We start from the raw sequence: 19,792 nt of genomic DNA, 5'->3' as shown, positions 1-19,792 counted from the left end.
GGGTCTCTGGGGGTTTCTGGAGCTGTTTTGGGGGTCTCTAGAGGCTCTGGGGGTCTCTAGGGTGTCTTGGGGGTCTCTGGGGGTGTCTCTGAGGTCTTGAGGGTCTCTAGGGTGTCTTGGGGGTCTCTGTGGGTGTCTTGGGTGTCTTGGAGGTCTCTCGGGGTGTCTCTGGGGTCTCTGGGGTGTCTTGGGGGTCTCTAGGGGTTTCTGGAGGTGTTTTTGGGGTCTCTAGAGGCTCTGGGGGTCTCTGGGGGTGTCCCTGGGTGTCTCTTGGGGTGTCCCTGGGTGTCTCTGGTGTCCCAGGGGTGTCCCTGTCCCCCGGCCGTCCCACTGTCCCCTGCCCCGTCCCCCCAGGCCATCCTGCACCAGGAGGGCCACATGGACGACGCGCTGTCGCTGTCGCGCTCGCAGCGCGAGGAGTCGCAGGCGGCGCGGATGATCTACAGCACGGCGGGGCTGTTCGGGCTGTTCATCCGGTGCGGGCACCCATGGGTGCTATGGGTGCTATGGGTCTGCTATGGGTGTCTATGGGCTCCTATGGGTGCTAGGGGTCTGCTATGGGTGTCTATGGGCTCCTATGGGTGCTAGGGGTCTGCTATGGGTGTCTATGGGATCCTATGGGTGCTAGGGGTCTGCTATGGTGCCTATGGGATCCTATGGGTGCTAGGGGTCTGCTATGGTGCCTATGGGCTCCTATGGGTGCTGGGGGTCTGCTATGGGTGCCTATGGGCTCCTATGGGTGCTAGGGGTCTGCTATGGGTGCCTATGGGCTCCTATGGGTGCTAGGGGTCTGCTATGGGTGTCTATGGGCTCCTATGGGTGCTAGGGGTCTGCTATGGGTGTCTATGGGATCCTATGGGTGCTAGGGGTCTGCTATGGGTGCCTATGGGCTCCTATGGGTGCTAGGGGTCTGCTATGGGTGCCTATGGGCTCCTATGGGTGCTGGGGGCCTGCTATGGGTGCCTATGGGCTCCTATGGGTGCTAGGGGTCTGCTATGGGTGCCTATGGGCTCCTATGGGTGCCGGGGGTCTGCTATGGGTGCCTATGGGCTGCTATGGGTGCCTATGGGCTGCTATGGGTGCTAGGGGTCTGCTATGGTGCCTATGGGCTCCTACGGGTGCTAGGGGTCTGCTATGGGTGCCTATGGGCTGCTATGGGTGCTAGGGGTCTGCTATGGTGCCTATGGGCTCCTATGGGTGCTAGGGGTCTGCTATGGGCTCCTATGGGTGCTAGGGGTCTGCTATGGGTGCCTATGGGATCCTATGGGTGCTGGGGGTCTGCTATGGGTGCTATGGGTACTAGGGGTCTGCTATGGGTGCCTATGGGTGCTAGGGGTCTGCTATGGTGCCTATGGGCTCCTATGGGTGCTAGGGGTCTGCTATGGGTGCCTATGGGCTGCTATGGGTGCTGGGGGCTGCTATGGGTGTCTATGGGCTCCTATGGGTGCTAGGGGTCTGCTATGGTGCCTATGGGCTCCTATGGGTGCTATGGGTGCTATGGGTGCCTATGGGCTCCTATGGGTGCTAGGGGTGCTATGGGTGCCTATGGGATCCTATGGGTGCTGGGGGTCTGCTATGGGTGCCTATGGGCTGCTATGGGTGCCTATGGGCTGCTATGGGTGCTAGGGGTCTGCTATGGTGCCTATGGGCTCCTATGGGTGCTAGGGGTCTGCTATGGGTGCCTATGGGCTCCTACGGGTGCTAGGGGTCTGCTATGGTGCCTATGGGCTCCTATGGGTGCTAGGGGTCTGCTATGGGTGCCTATGGGCTGCTATGGGTGCTAGGGGTCTGCTATGGTGCCTATGGGCTCCTACGGGTGCTAGGGGTCTGCTATGGGCTCCTATGGGCTCCTATGGGTGCTAGGGGTCTGCTATGGGTGCCTATGGGCTGCTATGGGTGCTAGGGGTCTGCTATGGTGCCTATGGGCTCCTATGGGTGCTAGGGGTCTGCTATGGTGCCTATGGGCTCCTATGGGTGCTAGGGGTCTGCTACGGGTGTCTATAGGCTCCTATGGGTGCTAGGGGTCTGCTATGGGTGCCTATGGGCTCCTACGGGTGCTAGGGGTCTGCTATGGTGCCTATGGGCTCCTATGGGTGCTAGGGGTCTGCTATGGGCTCCTATGGGTGCTAGGGGTCTGCTATGGGTGCCTATGGGCTGCTATGGGTGCCTATGGGCTGCTATGGGTGCCTATGGGCTGCTATGGGCTGCTATGGGCTGCTATGGGTGCTGGGGGCTCCTATGGGTGCTGGGGGATTCCTATGGGCGCTGGGGGATTCCTATGGGTGCTGGGGGCTCCTATGGGCGCTGGAGGCTCCTATGGGCTCCTATGGGTGCTGGGGGCTGCTATGGGTGCTAGGAGCTTGCACGGGCAGTGGGGCTCTTGCAGGGGTGCTGGGGGGCTTGTATGGTCATGGGGGCTATAGGGCTGTGCCATGGGGTCTCCATGGGGCTATGGGGTCTCCATGGGGCTATAGGGCCGCGCTATGGGGTCTATAGGGCCGCGCTGTGGGTCTCCATGGGGGCTATAGGGCCGTTCCATGGGCTCTCCATGGGGTCTATAGGGCCATGCTATGGGTCTCCATGGGGGCTATGGGTCTCCATGGGGTCTATAAGGCCATGCTATGGGGTCTATAGGGCCGCGCTATGGGGTCTATAGGGCCGCACTATGGGTCTCCATGGGGTCTCTAGGGCCGCGCTATGGGTCTCCATGGGGGCTATGGGTCTCCATGGGGGCTATAGGGCCGCGCTATGGGGTCTATAAGGCCGCGCTATGGGGTCTATAGGGCCGCACTATGGGTCCCCATGGGGTCTATAGGGCCGCGCTATGGGGCTATAGGGCCGCGCTATGGGGTCTCCACGGGGTCTATAGGGCCGCGCTATGGGGTCTATAAGGCCATGCTATGGGTCTCCATGGGGGCTATGGGGTCTCCATGGGGCTATAGGGCCGCGCTATGGGGTCTATAGGGCTGCGCTATGGGTCTCTATGGGGTCTATAGGGCCATGCTATGGGGTCTATAAGGCCATGCTATGGGGTCTATAGGGCCGCGCTATGGGTCTCCATGGGGCTATAGGGCCGCGCTATGGGGTCTATAGGGCCATGCTATGGGGTCTATAGGGCCGCGCTGTGGGGTCTATAGGGCCACGCTATGGGGTCTATAGGGTCGCGCTGTGGGTCTCCATGGGGTCTATAGGGCCACGCTATGGGGTCTATAGGGCCGCACTATGGGTCTCCATGGGGTCTATAGGGCCGTGCTATGGGGTCTATAGGGCTGCGCTATGGGGTCTATAGGGCCGTGCTATGGGCTCTCCATGGGGTCTATAGGGCCGCGCTATGGGTCTCCATGGGGGCTATGGGGTCTCCATGGGGTCTATAGGGCCGCACTATGGGGTCTATAGGGCCGCACTATGGGGTCTCCATGGGGTCTATAGGGCCGCGCTATGGGTCTCCATGGGGCTATAGGGCCGCGCTATGGGGTCTATAAGGCCCCGCTATGGGGTCCATAGGGCCCTGCTATGGGTCCCCCCCCGTGGCCCCCCCGTGGCCCCCCCGCACCCCCAGCCCCACACGCCCCCCATTCTCCCCCCCAGGAGCCTGGACGGGCTCTGCGCGAGGCCCAAGGGGGCGGCCGGGCCGGCCCTGCCCATCGGCGCCGTCATCCTGACCCTGCGCGACCTCATCGGCTACTTCGAGCACCCGGCGGCCGAGCTGCAGCACGAGGAGCGCCAGAGCCGCCTGCGCTCGCTCAAGAGCCGCCAGAACCTCTTCCAGGAGGAGGTGACCCACATGTGTGGGGCGGGACCCACATGTGTGGGGTGGGACCCACACGTGGGGGGTGGGACCCACACTTGGGGGGCGGGACCCACATATGGGGGGCGGGACCCACATGTGTGGGGTGGGACCTGCACGTGTGGGGCGGGACCCACACTTGGGGGGTGGGACCCACATGTGGGGGGCAGGACCCACACTTGGGGGGCGGGACCCGTGCATGGGGGGCGGGACCCACACTTGGGGGGCGGGACCCACATGTGTGGGGTGGGGCCTGCGCATGTGGGGCGGGACCCACACATGGGGGGCGGGACCTGCGCGTGGGGGGTGGGACCTGCACTTGGGAGGTGGGATCCACACTTCGGGGGCGGGATCCACACTTGGGGGGCGGGACCTACATATGGGGGGCGGGACCCACACTTGGGGGGCGGGACTCACACTTGGGGGGCGGGACCCGCACTTGGGGGGTGGGACCCACACCTGGGGGACGGGACCTACATATGGGGGGCGGGACCCACACTTGGGGGGCGGGACTCACACTTGGGGGGCGGGACCCACACTTGGGGGGCGGGACCCACACCTGGGGGACGGGACCCACACTTGGGGGGCGGGACCCACACTTGGGGGGCAGGACTCACACTTGGGGGGCGGGACCCACACGTGGGGGGTGGGACCCGCATATGGGGGGTGGGACCCGCATATGGGGGGTGGGACCCACACTTGGGGGGCAGGACCCACACTTGGGGGGCGGGACCCACACTTGGGGGGCAGGCGCTGGACCCACACATGGGGGGCAGCCCCACACGCGTGGGGCGGCCGCGGGACCCACACTTGGGGGGCGGGACCCACACATGGGGGGCGGGACCCACACTTGGGGGGCAGGACCCACACTTGGGGGGCAGCCCCACACGTGTGGGGCAGCCGCCTGAGCCCCGCGGCCGCCCCCAGGGCATGATCGCGCTGGTGCTCAACTGCATCGACCGCCTCAACGTGTACAGCACGGCCGCCCACTTCGCCGAGTTCGCGGGCGAGGAGGCCGCGGCCTCCTGGAAGGAGATCGTCAACCTGCTCTACGAGCTGCTGGGTGCGGGGGGCTGGGGGGCTGGGGGGCCTGGGGGGCGCCGTGGGGCACTATGGGGCTGTGGGGCACTGTGGAGCTGTGGGGCTGGTGCAGGGGGTAATGGGGGCACTGTGGGGCTGTGGGGCACTGTGGGGTTGGTGTGTGGGGCTGTGGGGCACTATGGGGATGGTGCATGGGGTAATGGGCACACTGTGGGGCTGTGGGGCGCTGTGGGGCTGTGGGTGCACTATGGGGCTGTGGGGCACTGTGGGGCTGGGGGGCACTATGGGGCTGGTGCATGGGGTAATGGGCACGCTGTGGGGCTGTGGGTGCACTGTGGGGCTGTGGGGCTGTGGGGCACTGTGGGGCTGTGGGGCACTGTGGGGCTGGTGCATGGGGTAATGGGCACGCTGTGGGGCTGTGGGGCACTGTGGGGCAGGGGTTGCGCTATGGGGCGCTATGGGGCAGGGGTTGCGCTGTGGGGCGCTATGTGGCAGGGGTTGCGCTATGGGGCGCTATGGGGCGCTGTGGGGCCGGTCGCGCCGTGGGGCGCTATGGGGCGCTGTGGGGCAGGGGTTGCGCTGTGGGGCGCTATGGGGCAGGGGTTGCACTATGGGGCGCTGTGGGGCAGGGGTTGTGCCGTGGGGCTGGGGGCGCTATGGGGCAGGGGTTGTGCTATGGGGCAGGGGTTGCGCTATGGGGCACCGTGGGGCGCTATGGGGCAGGGGTTGTGCTATGGGGCACTGTGGGGCTGGTTGCGCTATGGGGCGCTATGGGGCAGGGGTTGCGCCGTGGGGCGCCGTGGGGCGCTATGGGGCGCCATGGGGCGCTATGGGGCGCTATGGGGCGCTATGGGGCCGGGCTCCTCACCGTCCTCCCCCGCAGCCTCCCTGATCCGCGGCAATCGCTCCAACTGCGCCCTGTTCTCCAACAACCTGGACTGGCTGGTCAGCAAGTTGGACCGGCTGGAGGCCTCGTCGGGTGAGCGGGGACGGGACGGGGACGGGGACGGGGACAGGGGATGGGGACGGGGACAAGGACCGTGCACGGGGACAGGGACCGGGGACAGGGATGGGGACAGGAATGGGGATGGGGACCAGGGACCAGGGACAAGGACCATGCACGGGGACAGGGGATGGGGACAGGGACGGGGACAGGGATGGGGACAGGGGATGGGGATGGGGATGGGGATGGGGACCAGGGACATGCACGGGGATGGGGACAGTGACCGGGGACCAGGGACGGGGACGGGGACAAGGACTGCGCATGGGGACGGGGACAGGGACAAGGGACGGGGACGGGGACAGGGGATGGGGACCAGGACCAGGATCGGGAACTGGGACCGGGATGGGGACGGGGACTGGGGACAGTGACCGGGAACCGGGGACAGGGACTGGGGACAGGGACTGGGGATGGGGACGGGGATGGGGACCGGGGACAGTGACCGGGAACCGGGGACAGGGACCGGGGACAGGGACTGGGGATGGGGACGGGGATGGGGACCGGGGACAGGGACAAGGACCGTGCATGGGGACAGGGACAGTGACCGGGGACGGGGGACAGGGACTGTGCATGGGGACGGGGACAGGGGACAGGGACGGGGACAGGGATGGGGACTGGGAACAGGGACCGGGGACGGGGATGGGGACAAGGACCATGCATGGGGACGGGGATGGGGACCGGGAACGGGATGGGGACCGGGGACGGGGACAGGGACCGGGGACAGGATGGGGACAAGGACCGTGCATGGGGACGGGGACAGGGACCGTGCGTGGGGACAAGGACCGTGCGCAGGGACGGGGACCTTGCACGGGGAATGGGGACCTCGTATAGGGACAGGGACCTTGCGTAGGGACGGGGACCTCCCATGGGGAGGGGACATTGCATGGGACTGGGAATTCCGCGTAGGGATGGAACCTCCATGGGGACCTCCCGTGGGCAATGGGGACATCGCATGGGCCATGGGGACCTCCCGTGGGCAATGGGGACCTCTCATGGGCAATGGGGACCTCGCGTGGGGAATGGGGACATCGCGTGGGGAATGGGGACCTCCCGTGGGCAATGGGGACCTCCCGTGGGCAATGGGGACATCGCGTGGGCAATGGGGACCTCTCATGGCCATGGGGACCTCCCGTGGGCCATGGGGACCTCCCGTGGGCAATGGGGACATCACATGGGCACTGGGGACCTCGCCTGGGCAATGGGGACATTGCATGGGTAATGGGGACATCGTGTGGGGAATGGGGACCTCCCGTGGGCAATGGGGACCTCCCGTGGACAATGGGGACCTCTCATGGCAATGGGGACCTCTTGTGGTCAATGAGGACATCGCATGGGCAATGGGGACATCGCATGGTCAATGGGGACATCGCGTGGGCAATAGGGACCTCCCATGGCAATGGGGACCTCTCATGGCAATGGGGACCTCGCGTGGGCAATGGGGACATCGCGTGGGCAATGGGGACCTCGTGTGGGCCATGGGGACCTCTCATGGCAATGGGGACCTCCCGTGGGCCATGGGGACCTCCCGTGGGCACTGGGGACCTCGCATGGGTAATGGGGACATCGCATGGGGAATGGGGACATTGCGTGGGGAATGGGGACATCACATGGGCAGTGGGGACATTGCATGGGCAATGAGGACCTCGTGTGGGCAATGGGGACATCGCATGGGCAATGGGGACATCGCGTGGGGAATGGGGACATCGCGTGGTCAATGGGGACCGCTCGTGGTCAATGGGGACCTCTCATGGGCAATGAGGACCTCTGATGGGCCATGGGGACCTCTCGTGGTCAATGGGGACATCGCATGGGCAATGGGGACCTCATGTGGGCAATGGGGACCTCGTGTGGGCAATGGGGACCTCTCGTGGGCAATGGGGACATCGCATGGGCAATGGGGACATCACATGGGCAATGGGGACCTCTCATGGCAATGGGGACCTCGCGTGGGCAATGGGGACATCGCGTGGGCAATGGGGACCTCTGATGGGCCATGGGGACCTCTGATGGTCAATGGGGACCTCTCGTGGTCAATGGGGACATCGCATGGGCAATGGGGACCTCTCGTGGGCAATGGGGACATTGCATGGGCAATGGGGACCTCTCATGGGCAATGGGGACCTCGCATGGGGAATGGGGACCTCCCGTGGGCAATGGGGACCTCCCGTGGGCCATGGGGACCTCTGATGGCCATGGGCCCCGCAGGCATCCTGGAGGTCCTCTACTGCGTCCTCATCGAGAGCCCCGAGGTGCTCAACATCATCCAGGAGAACCACATCAAGTCCATCATCTCCCTGCTCGACAAGCACGGCCGCAACCACAAGGTGGGTCATCGTCCCCGAGGAGGGGACACCGCGGGGTGTCCCCGGTGCCACCCGTGTCACCGCGCCGCCCGCAGGTGCTGGACGTGCTCTGCTCGCTGTGCGTGTGCAACGCGGTGGCCGTGCGCTCCAACCAGAACCTCATCACCGAGAACCTGCTGCCGCGGCGGGACCTGCTGCTGCAGACGGGGCTGGTCAACTACGTCAGCAGGTGGGGGGCCTGGGGACACTTGGGGGGTCCTGGGGGGCCCTTGGGTGCTCTGGGGGACCCTTGGGTGCTCCTGGGGGCTTGGAGCACCCTGGGAATCCCGGGATGGCCTGAGTTGTTCCTGGGGCTCCTGGTGGCTCTTGGGGTCCTCCTGGAGGCATCTGAGATGGTTCTAGGGGTCCTGGTGGCTCTTGGGGTTCTCCTGGAGGCATCTGAGATGGTTCTGGGCTCCCTTGGGTGCTCTTGGGGGGTCCTGGGAGCTTGGAGCACCCTGGGATGTTCCTAGGGAGTCCCGGGATGGCCTGGGTCATTCCTGGGGGTCCTGGTGGCTCTTGGGGTCCTCCTGGAGGCATCTGGGCTGGTTCTGGGGGTCCTGAGGTGCTCTTGGGTGCTTGGAGCACCCCGAGATGTCCCTAGGGAGTCCCAGGATGACCTGGGTCATTCCTGGTGGCTCTTGGGGTCCTCCTGGAGGCACCTGGGCTGGTTCTGGGATCCCTTGGGTGCTCTTGGGGGCTCCTGGGGGCTTGGAGCACCCCGAGATGTCCCTAGGGAGTCCCAGGATGACCTGGGTCATTCCTGGTGGCTCTTGGGGTCCTCCTGGAAGCATCTGGGCAGGTTGTGGGGGTCCTGGGGTGCTCCTGGTGGCTTGGAGCACCCTGGGATGTTCTTGGGGAATCCCGGGATGACCTGGGTCATTCCTGGGCCTCCTGGTGGCTCTTGGGGTCCTCCTGGAGGCACCTGGGCTGGTTGTGGGATCCTTTGGGTGCTCTTGGGGTGCTCCTGGTGGCTTGGAGCACCCTGGGATGTTCCTAGGGAGTCCCAGGATGACCTGGGTCATTCCTGGTGGCTCTTGAGGTCCTCCTGGAGGCATCTGAGATGGTTCTAGGGCTCCTGGTGGCCCTTGGAGTCCTCCTGGAGGCACCTGGGCAGGTTCTGGCCTCCCTTGGCTGCTCCTGAGCGGTTCCTGGGGTTCTCCTGGGCTATTCCAACGGGATACAAGGACACATGGGATACAGGGGTCCTGATTGTCCCCCCGTCCCCGCAGCGTGCGCCCCAACATCTTCCTGGGCACGCACGAGGGCTCCACGCAGTACAAGAGGTGGTACCTGGAGGTGGTGGTGGAGCACGGGCTCCTGGAGGAACCTGGGCTGCTTCTGGGGGTCCTGGGGGACCCTTGGGTGCTCTGGGAGGGTCCTAGGAGCTTGGGGCTCCCTGGGATGTCCCTAGGGAACCCCAGGATGACCTGGGCCATTCCTGGTGGCTCTTGGGATCCTCCTGGAGGCATCTGAGATGGTTCTGGGCTCTCTTGGCTGCTCCTGAGCGGTTCCTGGGGTTCTCCTGGATTATTCCAACGGGATGCAAGGACACATGGGATACGGGGGTGCTGATCGCTCCCATGTCCCCGCAGCGTGCGCCCCAACATCTTCCTGGGCACGCACGAGGGCTCCACGCAGTACAAGAGGTGGTACCTGGAGGTGCTGGTGGAGCACGGGCTCCTGGAGGAACCTGGGCTGCTTCTGGGGTGTCCTGGGGGACCCTTGGGTGCTTGGAGCACCCTGGGATGTTCTTAGGGAGTCCTGGGATGACCTGGGTCATTCCTGGGGCTCCTGGTGGCTCTTGGGGTCCTCCTGGAGGCATCTGAGATGGTTCTGGGATCCCTTGGGTGCTCCTGGGGGCTCCTGGGGGCTTGGAGCACCCCGAGATGTCCCTAGGGAGTCCCGGGATGACCTGGGTCATTCCTGGTGGCTCTTGGGGTCCTCCTGGAAGCATCTGGGCAGGTTGTGGGGGTCCTGGGGTGCTCTTGGTGGCTTGGAGCACCCTGGGATGTTCCTAGGGAATCCCGGGGTGGTCTGGGTCGTTCTTGGGGCTCCTGGTGGCACTTGGGGGCTCCTGGGTGCTTGGAGCACCCCGAGATGTCCCTAGGGAGTCCCGGGATGACCTGGGTCATTCCTGGTGGCTCTTGGGGTCCTCCTGGAGGCACCTGGGCTGGTTCTGGGGTTCTCCTGGATTATTCCAACGGGATAGAAGGACACATGGGATACAGGGGTGCTGATGGTCCCCCCGTCCCCGCAGCGTGCGCCCCAACATCTTCCTGGGCACGCACGAGGGCTCCACGCAGTACAAGAGGTGGTACCTGGAGGTGCTGGTGGAGCACGGGCTCCTGGAGGCACCTGGGCTGGTTCTGGGGTGTCCTGGGGGACCCTTGGGTGCTTGGAGCACCCTGGGATGTTCTTAGGGAGTCCCGGGATGGCCTGGGTCATTCCTGGTGGCTCTTGGAGTCCTCCTGGAGGCACCTGGGCTGGTTCTAGGGGTTCTGGTGGCTCTTGGGGTTCTCCTGGAGGCATCTGAGATGGTTCTGGGATCCCTTGGGTGCTCTTGGGGGCTCCTGGGGGCTTGGAGCACCCTGGGATGTTCTTAGGGAGTCCCGGGATGACCTGGGTCATTCCTGGGCCTCCTGGTGGCTCTTTGGGTGCTCCTGGAGGCACCTGGGCTGATTGTGGGATCCCTTGGGTGCTCTTGGGGTGCTCCTGGGGGCTTGGAGCACCCCGAGATGTCCCTAGGGAGTCCCGGGATGACCTGGGTCATTCCTGGTGGCTCTTGGGGTCCTCCTGGAGGCATCTGAGATGGTTCTAGGGGTCCTGGTGGCTCTTGGAGTCCTCCTGGAGGCACCTGGGCTGGTTCTAGGGGTTCTGGTGGCTCTTGGGGTTCTCCTGGAGGCATCTGAGATGGTTCTGGGCTCCCTTGGGTGCTCTTGGCGGGTCCTGGGTGCTTGGAGCACCCTGGGATGTTCTTAGGGAGTCCCGGGATGACCTGGGTCATTCCTGGGCCTCCTGGTGGCTCTTGGGGTCCTCCTGGAGGCACCTGGGCTGGTTCTGGCCTCCCTTGGCTGCTCCTGAGCGGTTCCTGGGGTTCTCCTGGACTATTCCCAAGGGATACAAGGACATGGGGGTGCTGATGGTCCCCCCGTCCCCGCAGCGTGCGCCCCAACATCTTCCTGGGCACGCACGAGGGCTCCACGCAGTACAAGAGGTGGTACCTGGAGGTGGTGGTCGACCACGCCGAGCCCTTCGTGACGCCGCAGGCCGCCCACCTGCGCGTGGGCTGGGCCATGAGCGACGGCTACAGCCCCTACCCGGGCGGCGGGGAGGCCTGGGGGGGCAACGGCGCCGGCGACGACCTCTGCTCCTTCGCGTTCGACGGGCTGCACCTGTGGACGGGTGAGCGGGGCGCGCGCCTTGCACGCGCCTTGTGTGCCCCTTGCACGCCTTGCACACGCCTTGCACGCGCCTTGCATGGTCCTTGTGCATCGTGCACATCCCCTCGTGCACGCCTTGCATGCACCTTGCACGCACCTTGTGTGCGCCTTGCACACCTTGCACGCGCCACGCACGCGCCTTGCATGGTCCTTGTGCATCATGCACACCCCCTCGTGCACACCTTGCACACCCCCCATGCACCCCTTGCACGGCCCTTGTGCATTGTGCACATCCCCTCGTGCACGCCTTGCACGCGCCTTGCACACGCCTTGCACGGTCCTTGTGCATTGTGCACATCCCCTCGTGCATGCCTTGCACGCGCCTTGCACGCGCCTTGCACGCCCCACTCGTGCATCGTGCACACCTTGCACGCGCCTTGCACACGCCTTGCATGGTCCTTGTGCATTGTGCACATCCCCTCGTGCACCCCTTGCATGCACCTTGCACGCCCCCCTCGTGCATCGTGCATGCGCCTTGCATGCGCCTTGCACGGCCCTCTCGTGCATTGTGCACGTCCCCTTGTGCACCCCTTGCACGCGCCTTGCACGGTCCTTGTGCATCATGCGCATCCCCTCGTGCACGCCTTGCACGCGCCTTGCACGCCCCCCTCGTGCATCGTGCACATCCCCTCGTGCACGCCTTGCACGCGCCTTGCACGCGCCTTGCACGGTCCTTGTGCATTGTGCACATCCCCTCATGCACGCCTTGCATGCACCTTGCACGCACCTTGTGTGCGCCTTGCACACCTTGCACGCGCCTTGTGTGCCCCTTGCACAGTCCTTGTGCATCGTGCACATCCCCTCGTGCACGCCTTGCATGCGCCTTGCACGCCCCCCTCGTGCATCGTGCACATCCCCTCGTGCACGCCTTGCACGCGCCTTGCACGCGCCTTGCACGGTCCTTGTGCATTGTGCACATCCCCTCATGCACGCCTTGCATGCACCTTGCACGTGCCTTGCACGGTCCTTGTGCATCGTGCGCATCCCCTCGTGCACGCCTTGCACGCGCCTTGCACGCGCCTTGCACGGTCCTTGTGCATCGTGCGCATCCCCTCGTGCACGCCTTGCACGCGCCTTGCACGCGCCTCGTGCATCGTGCGCATCCCCTCGTGCACCCCTTGCATGCACCTTGCATGCCCTTTGCACATGCCTTGCACGGCCCCCTTGTACATTGCACACCCCTCTCATGCATTGCACACCCCTCGTGCATTGCACACCCCTTGCACACCCCTCGTGCATTGCACACACCTCCTGCATTGCACACGCCCCTTGCACACCCCTTGCACACCCCTCTCATGCATTGCACACCCCTCTCATGCATTGCACACCCCTCGCACACCCCTTGCACACCCCTCTCATGCATTGCACACACCTCACACACCCCTCACCCCTCACACGCCCCTTGCACACCCCTCGCACACCCCTCTGATGCATTGCACACCCCTCTCATGCATTGCACACCCCTCGCACACCCCTCGTGCATTGCACACCCCTCTCATGCATTGCAAACCCCCTCTCGTGCATTGCACACCCCTTGCACAACTCTCTCATGCATTGCACACCCCTCGTGCATTGCACACCCCTCGTGCATTGCACATGCCCCTCGCACACCCCCCTCGTGCATTGCACACCCCTCTCATGCATTGCACACCCTCCTCGTGCATTGCACACCGTCCTCGTGCATTGCACACCCCCCTCGTGCATTACACACCCCTCTCATGCATTACACACCCCCCTCGTGCATTGCACACCCCTCTCATGCATTGCACACCCCCCTCGTGCATTACACACCCCTCTCATGCATTACACACCCCCCTCGTGCATTGCACACCCCTCTCATGCATTGCACACACCTCACACACCCCTTGCACACCCTCTCGTGCATTGCACACCCCTCGCACACCCCTCGTGCATTGCACACCCCTCATGCATTGCACACCCCCCTCGTGCATTGCACACCCCTTGCACACCCCTCATGCATTGCACACCCCCCTCATGATTGCACACCCCTCGTGCATTGCACATGCCCCTTGCACACCCCCCTCGTGCATTGCACACACCCCTCACACCTTGCACACTCCTCGCACACCCCCCTCGTGCTTTGCACATGCCCCTTGCACACCCCCCTCGTGCATTACACACCCCCCTCGTGCATTACACACCCCTCTCGTGCATTGCACACCCCTCTCATGCATTGCACACCCTCCTCGTGCATTGCACACCCCTCGTGCATTGCACATGCCCCTCGCACACCCCTCTCATGCATTGCACACCCCCCTCGTGCCTTGCACATGCCCCTCGCACCCCCCTCGTGCATTGCACACCCCCCTCGTGCATTGCACACCCCTCTCATGCATTACACACCCCCCTCATGCATTGCACACCCCCCTCGTGCATTGCACACCCCTCTCATGCATTACACACCCCCCTCATGCATTACACACCCCCCTCGTGCATTGCACACCCCTCTCATGCATTGCACACCCCTCTCATGCATTACACACCCTCCTCGTGCATTACACACCCCTCGTGCATTGCACACCCCTTGCACACCCCTCGTGCATTACACACCCCCCTCGTGCATTACACACCCCTCTCATGCATCGCACGCCCCTCTCATGCATTGCACACCCCTCTCATGCATTACACACCCTCCTCGTGCATTACACACCCCTCGTGCATTGCACACCCCTCTCATGCATTGCACACATCCCTTGTGCATTGCACACCCCTCGTGCATTGCACACCCTCCTCGTGCATTGCACACCCCTCTCATGCATTGCACACCCCTCGTGCATTACACACACGCTCCTCGTGCATTGCACACCCCTTGCACACCCCTCGTGCATTGCACACCCCTCTCATGCATTGCAAACCCCCCCTCGTGCATTGCACACCCCTCTCATGCATTGCACCCCCCTCGTGCCTTGCACATGCCCCTCGCACACCCCCCTCGTGCATCGCACACCCCTTGCACACCCCCCTCGTGCATTGCACACCCCTCGTGCATCGCACCCCCGTCTCACCCCGTCCCCGTAGGCGGCGTGGCGCGCGCCGTGGCCTCCCCGCAGCCGCACGCGCTGGCGCCCGGCGACGTCGTGAGCTGCTGCCTGGACCTGGGCGTCCCCAGCATCTCGTTCCGCATCAACGGCTGCCCCGTGCAGGGCATGTTCGAGAACTTCAACCTCGACGCCCTCTTCTTCCCCGTCGTCAGCTTCTCCGCCGGCGTCAAGTGAGGCCCGGGGGGGTCCATGGGGATGATGGGGGCGCATGGGGGGCACATGGGGATGTTGGGGTCCATGGGGATGCTGGGGGTCCATAGGGGTGATGGGGGTGCATGGGGGGCACATGGGGATGCTGGGGGTCCGTAGGGATGCTGGAGGGGCACATGGGGATGCTGGGGGTCCATAGGGATGCTGGGGACACATGGGGATGTTGGGGGTCCATAGGGATGCTGGGGACACATGGGGATGTTGGGGGTCCATAGGGATGCTGGGGACACATGGGGATGCTGGGGGTCCGTAGGGATGCTGGGGTTCCATGGGGATGCTGGGGACACATGGGGATGTTGGGGGTCTGTAGGGATGCTGGGGGTGCTGCTGGGGGGCACAAGGAGGATCCCATAGGGATGCTGGGGGTCGGTAAGGATGCTGGGGGTCCATAGGGATGCTGGGGGCACATGGGGGGCTGTAGGGATGCTGGGGGTCCATAGGGATGCTGGGGGTCCGTAGGGATGGTGGGGGGCACATGGGGATGCTGGGGGTCCATAGGGATGCTGGGGGTCGGTAAGGATGCTGGGGGGCACATGGGGATGCTGGGGGTCCGTAGGGATGCTGGGGGCACATGGGGATGCTGGGGGTCCATAGGGATGCTGGGGGTCCGTAGAGATGCTGAGGGTCCATGGGGATGCTGGGGGTCCATAGGGATGCTGGGGGTCCGTAGGCATGCTGGAGGGCACATGGGGATGCTGGGGGCTGGAGGGATGCTGGGGGGCACATGGGAGGCTGTAGGGATGCTGGGGGTCCATAGGGATGCTGGGGGTCCATAGGGATGCTGGGGGACACATGGGGATGTTGAGGGTCCATAGGGATGCTGGGGGTCCATAGGGATGCTGGGGGTCCGTAGGGATGCTGGGGAGCACATGGGGATGCTGGGGGTCCATAGGGATGCTGGGGACACATGGGGATGTTGGGGGTCCATAGGGATGCTGGGGGACTCATGGGGATGTTGGGGGTCCATAGGGATGCTGGGGGTGCTGCTGGGGGGCACATGGAGGATCCCATGGGGATGCTGGGGGTCCATGGGGATGCTGGGGGTCCATAGGGATGCTGGGGGACACATGGGGATGTTGGGGGTCCATAGGGATGCTGGGGGTCCATAGGGATGCTGGGGGTCCGTAGAGATGCTGGAGGACACATGGGGATGCTGGGGGCTGGAGGGATGCTGGGGGGCACATGGGAGGCTGTAGGGATGCTGGGGGTCCATAGGGATGCTGGGGGACACATGGGGATGTTGAGGGTCCATAGGGATGCTGGGGGCACATGGGGATGCTGGGGGTCCATAGGGATGCTGGGGGTCCGTAGAGATGCTGAGGGTCCATGGGGATGCTGGGGGTCCATAGGGATGCTGGGGGTCCGTAGGCATGCTGGAGGGCACATGGGGATGCTGGGGGCTGGAGGGATGCTGGGGGGCACATGGGAGGCTGTAGGGATGCTGGGGGTCCATAGGGATGCTGGGGGACACATGGGGATGTTGAGGGTCCATAGGGATGCTGGGGGTCCATAGGGATGCTGGGGGTCCGTAGGGATGCTGGGGAGCACATGGGGATGCTGGGGGTCCATAGGGATGATGGGGGGCTGTAGGGATGCTGGGGGGCACATGGGGATGTTGGGGGTCCATAGGGATGCTGGGGGTCCGTAGGGATGCTGGGGGACACATGGGGATGTTGGGGGTCCATAGGGATGCTGGGGGTGCTGCTGGGGGGCACATGGAGGATCCCATGGGGATGCTGGGGGTCCATAGGGATGCTGGGGACACATGGGGATGTTGGGGGTCCATAGGGATGCTGGGGGACTCATGGGGATGTTGGGGGTCCATAGGGATGCTGGGGGTGCTGCTGGGGGGCACATGGAGGATCCCATGGGGATGCTGGGGGTCCATGGGGATGCTGGGGGTCCATAGGGATGCTGGGGGACACATGGGGATGTTGGGGGTCCATAGGGATGCTGGGGGTCCATAGGGATGCTGGGGGTCCGTAGAGATGCTGGAGGACACATGGGGATGCTGGGGGCTGGAGGGATGCTGGGGGGCACATGGGAGGCTGTAGGGATGCTGGGGGTCCATAGGGATGCTGGGGGACACATGGGGATGTTGAGGGTCCATAGGGATGCTGGGGGCACATGGGGATGCTGGGGGTCCATAGGGATGCTGGGGGTCCGTAGAGATGCTGAGGGTCCATGGGGATGCTGGGGGTCCATAGGGATGCTGGGGGTCCGTAGGCATGCTGGAGGGCACATGGGGATGCTGGGGGCTGGAGGGATGCTGGGGGGCACATGGGAGGCTGTAGGGATGCTGGGGGTCCATAGGGATGCTGGGGGACACATGGGGATGTTGAGGGTCCATAGGGATGCTGGGGGTCCGTAGGGATGCTGGGGGACACATGGGGATGTTGAGGGTCCATAGGGATGCTGGGGGGCTGTAGGGATGCTGGGGGGCACATGGGGATGCTGGGGGTCCATAGGGATGCTGGGGGGCACATGGAGATGCTGGGGGTCCGTAGGGATGCTGGGGGTCCATAGGGATGCTGGGGGGCACATGGGGATGCTGGGGGTCCATAGGGATGCTGGGGGGCACATGGGGGGCTGTAGGGATGCTGGGGGTCCATAGGGATGCTGGGGGGCACATGGGGGCACATGGGGATGCTGGGGGTCCATAAGGATGCTGGGGGGCACATGGGGGGCTGTAGGGATGCTGAGGGTCCATGGGGATGCTGGGGGTCCGTAGGGATGCTGGGGGGCACATGGAGATCTTGGGGGTCCATAGGGATCCCAGGGGTCCATAGGGATCCTGAGGCTCCATAGGGATCCCGGGGCTCCATGCAGGATGCTGGGGGTCCACGCAGGATCCTGGGGGTCCATAGGGCTCCATAGGGATCCCAGGGCTCCATGCAGGATCCTGGGGCTCCATGCAGGATCCCAGGGCTCCATAGGGATCCCGGGGCTCCATAGGGATCCTGGGGCTCCACACAGGATGTTGGGGGTCCATAGGAGTCCTGGGGGTCCATAGGGATCCTAGGGCTCCATGCAGGATGCTGGGTCTCCATCCAGGATGCTGGGGCTCCATGCAGGGTCCTGGGGCTCCATAGGGATCCCGGGGCTCCACAGGGATCCCCCCCGTCACCCCCGTCCCCACGGTGCCACCCCCGTGTCCCCAGGCTGCGGTTCCTGCTCGGCGGCCGCCACAGCGAGTTCCAGTTCCTGCCGCCCCGTAGGGATCCTGGGACTCCATAGGGATCCTGGGGGGTCTATAGGGATCCCGGGGCTCCATAGGGATCCTGGGGCTCCATGCAGGATCCCAGGGGTCCATGGGGGTCCTGGGGCTCCATAGGGATCCCCCCATCCCCATCCCCGTCCCCAGGCTGCGGTTCCTCCTTGGCGGCCGCCACGGCGAGTTCCAGTTCCTGCCGCCGCATAGGGATCCTGGGGGTCCATAGGGATCCTGGGGGTCCGTAGGGATCCCGGGGCTCCATAGAGATCCTGGGGCTCCATGCAGGATGCTGGGTCTCCATGCAGGATCCCGGGGGTCTATAGGGATCCCGGGGGGTCTATAGGGATCCTGGGGGGTCCATAGGGATCCTGGGGGGTCCATAGGGATCCCGGGGCTCCATAGGGATCCCCCCATCCCTGTCCCCGTCCCCAGGCTGCGGTTCCTGCTCGGCAGCCGCCACGGCGAGTTCCAGTTCCTGCCGCCCCGTAGGGATCCTGGGGGTCTATAGGGGTCCTGGGGGTCCATAGGGATCCTGGGGCTCCATAGGGATCCCGGGGCTCCATAGAGATCCTGGGGCTCCATAGAGATCCTGGGGCTCCATGCAGGATGCTGGGGGTCTATAGGGATCCCGGGGGTCCATAGGGGTCCTGGGGCTCCATAGGGATCCTAGGGCTCCATGCAGGATCCTGGGTCTCCATGCAGGATCCCGGGGCTCCATAGGGATCCTGGGGCTCCATAGGGATCCCGGGGCTCCATAGGGATCCCCCCATCCCTGTCCCTGTCCCCAGGCTGCGGTTCCTCCTCGGCGGCCGCCACGGCGAGTTCCAGTTCCTGCCGCCCCGTAGGGATCCTGGGGGTCCATAGGGGTCCTGGGGCTCCATAGGGATCCCGGGGCTCCATGCAGGATCCTGGGTCTCCATGCAGGATGCTGGGGGTCTATAGGGCTCCATGCAGGATCCCAGGGGTCCATGGGGGTCCTGGGGCTCCATAGGGATCCCCCCATCCCCATCCCCGTCACCCCTGTCCCCGTCCCCGTCCCCGTCCCCACGGTGCCACCATCGTCCCCAGGCTGCGGTTCCTGCTCGGCGGCCGCCACGGCGAGTTCCAGTTCCTGCCGCCCCATAGGGATCCTGGGGGTCTATAGGGATCCCGGGGGTCCATGCAGGGTCCTGGGTCTCCCTGCAGGATCCTGGGGGTCCATAGGGCTCCATGCAGGATCCCAGGGGTCCATAGGGATCCTGGGGGGTCCATAGGGATCCCGGGGCTCCATAGGGATCCTGGGGGGTCCATAGGGATCCTGGGGCTCCATAGGGATCCTGGGGCTCCATAGGGATCCCCCCATCCCTGTCCCCGTCCCCACGGTGCCACCATCGTCCCCAGGCTGCGGTTCCTCCTCGGGGGCCGCCACGGCGAGTTCCAGTTCCTGCCGCCCCGTAGGGATCCTGGGGCTCCATAGGGATCCCGGGGGGCCATAGGGATCCCGGGGCTCCATGCAGGATGCTGGGTCTCCATGCAGGATGCTGGGGGTCTATAGGGATCCCGGGGGTCTATAGGGATCCCGGGGGTCCATAGGGGTCCTGGGGGTCCATAGGGATCCTGGGGCTCCATAGGGATCCCGGGGCTCCATAGAGATCCTGGGGCTCCATGCAGGATGCTGGGGGTCTATAGGGATCCCAGGGGTCCATAGGGGTCC

General features: G+C 64.9%; 1 protein-coding gene across 1 annotated transcript in view; it reads left to right on the top strand.

Annotated features, from left to right (window-relative positions):
• Positions 1-18,325, top strand: part of LOC148592564 (ryanodine receptor 1-like) — a 37,535-nt gene extending 19,210 nt beyond the window's left edge. Inside the window, exons 12-20 of the mRNA XM_088534404.1 lie at positions 355-476; positions 3,589-3,775; positions 4,715-4,850; positions 5,712-5,807; positions 8,034-8,152; positions 8,227-8,360; positions 11,334-11,575; positions 14,653-14,845; positions 18,250-18,325. Coding sequence (XP_088390530.1) covers positions 355-476; positions 3,589-3,775; positions 4,715-4,850; positions 5,712-5,807; positions 8,034-8,152; positions 8,227-8,360; positions 11,334-11,575; positions 14,653-14,845; positions 18,250-18,325 — 1,305 coding nt within the window. The remainder of the gene's footprint in view (positions 1-354; positions 477-3,588; positions 3,776-4,714; positions 4,851-5,711; positions 5,808-8,033; positions 8,153-8,226; positions 8,361-11,333; positions 11,576-14,652; positions 14,846-18,249) is intronic.
• The last annotated feature ends 1,467 nt before the right edge of the window (positions 18,326-19,792 follow it).

Source organism: Tinamus guttatus, unplaced genomic scaffold (assembly GCF_059628265.1).
Source record: "Tinamus guttatus ecotype Peru unplaced genomic scaffold, ASM5962826v1 Tinamus_guttatus_pri_ptg000554l, whole genome shotgun sequence".
NCBI classification, from domain to species: Eukaryota; Metazoa; Chordata; class Aves; order Tinamiformes; family Tinamidae; genus Tinamus; species Tinamus guttatus.
The sequence above is the reverse complement of the archived record's forward strand: the minus strand, read 5'-3'. Positions and strand labels throughout refer to the sequence as shown.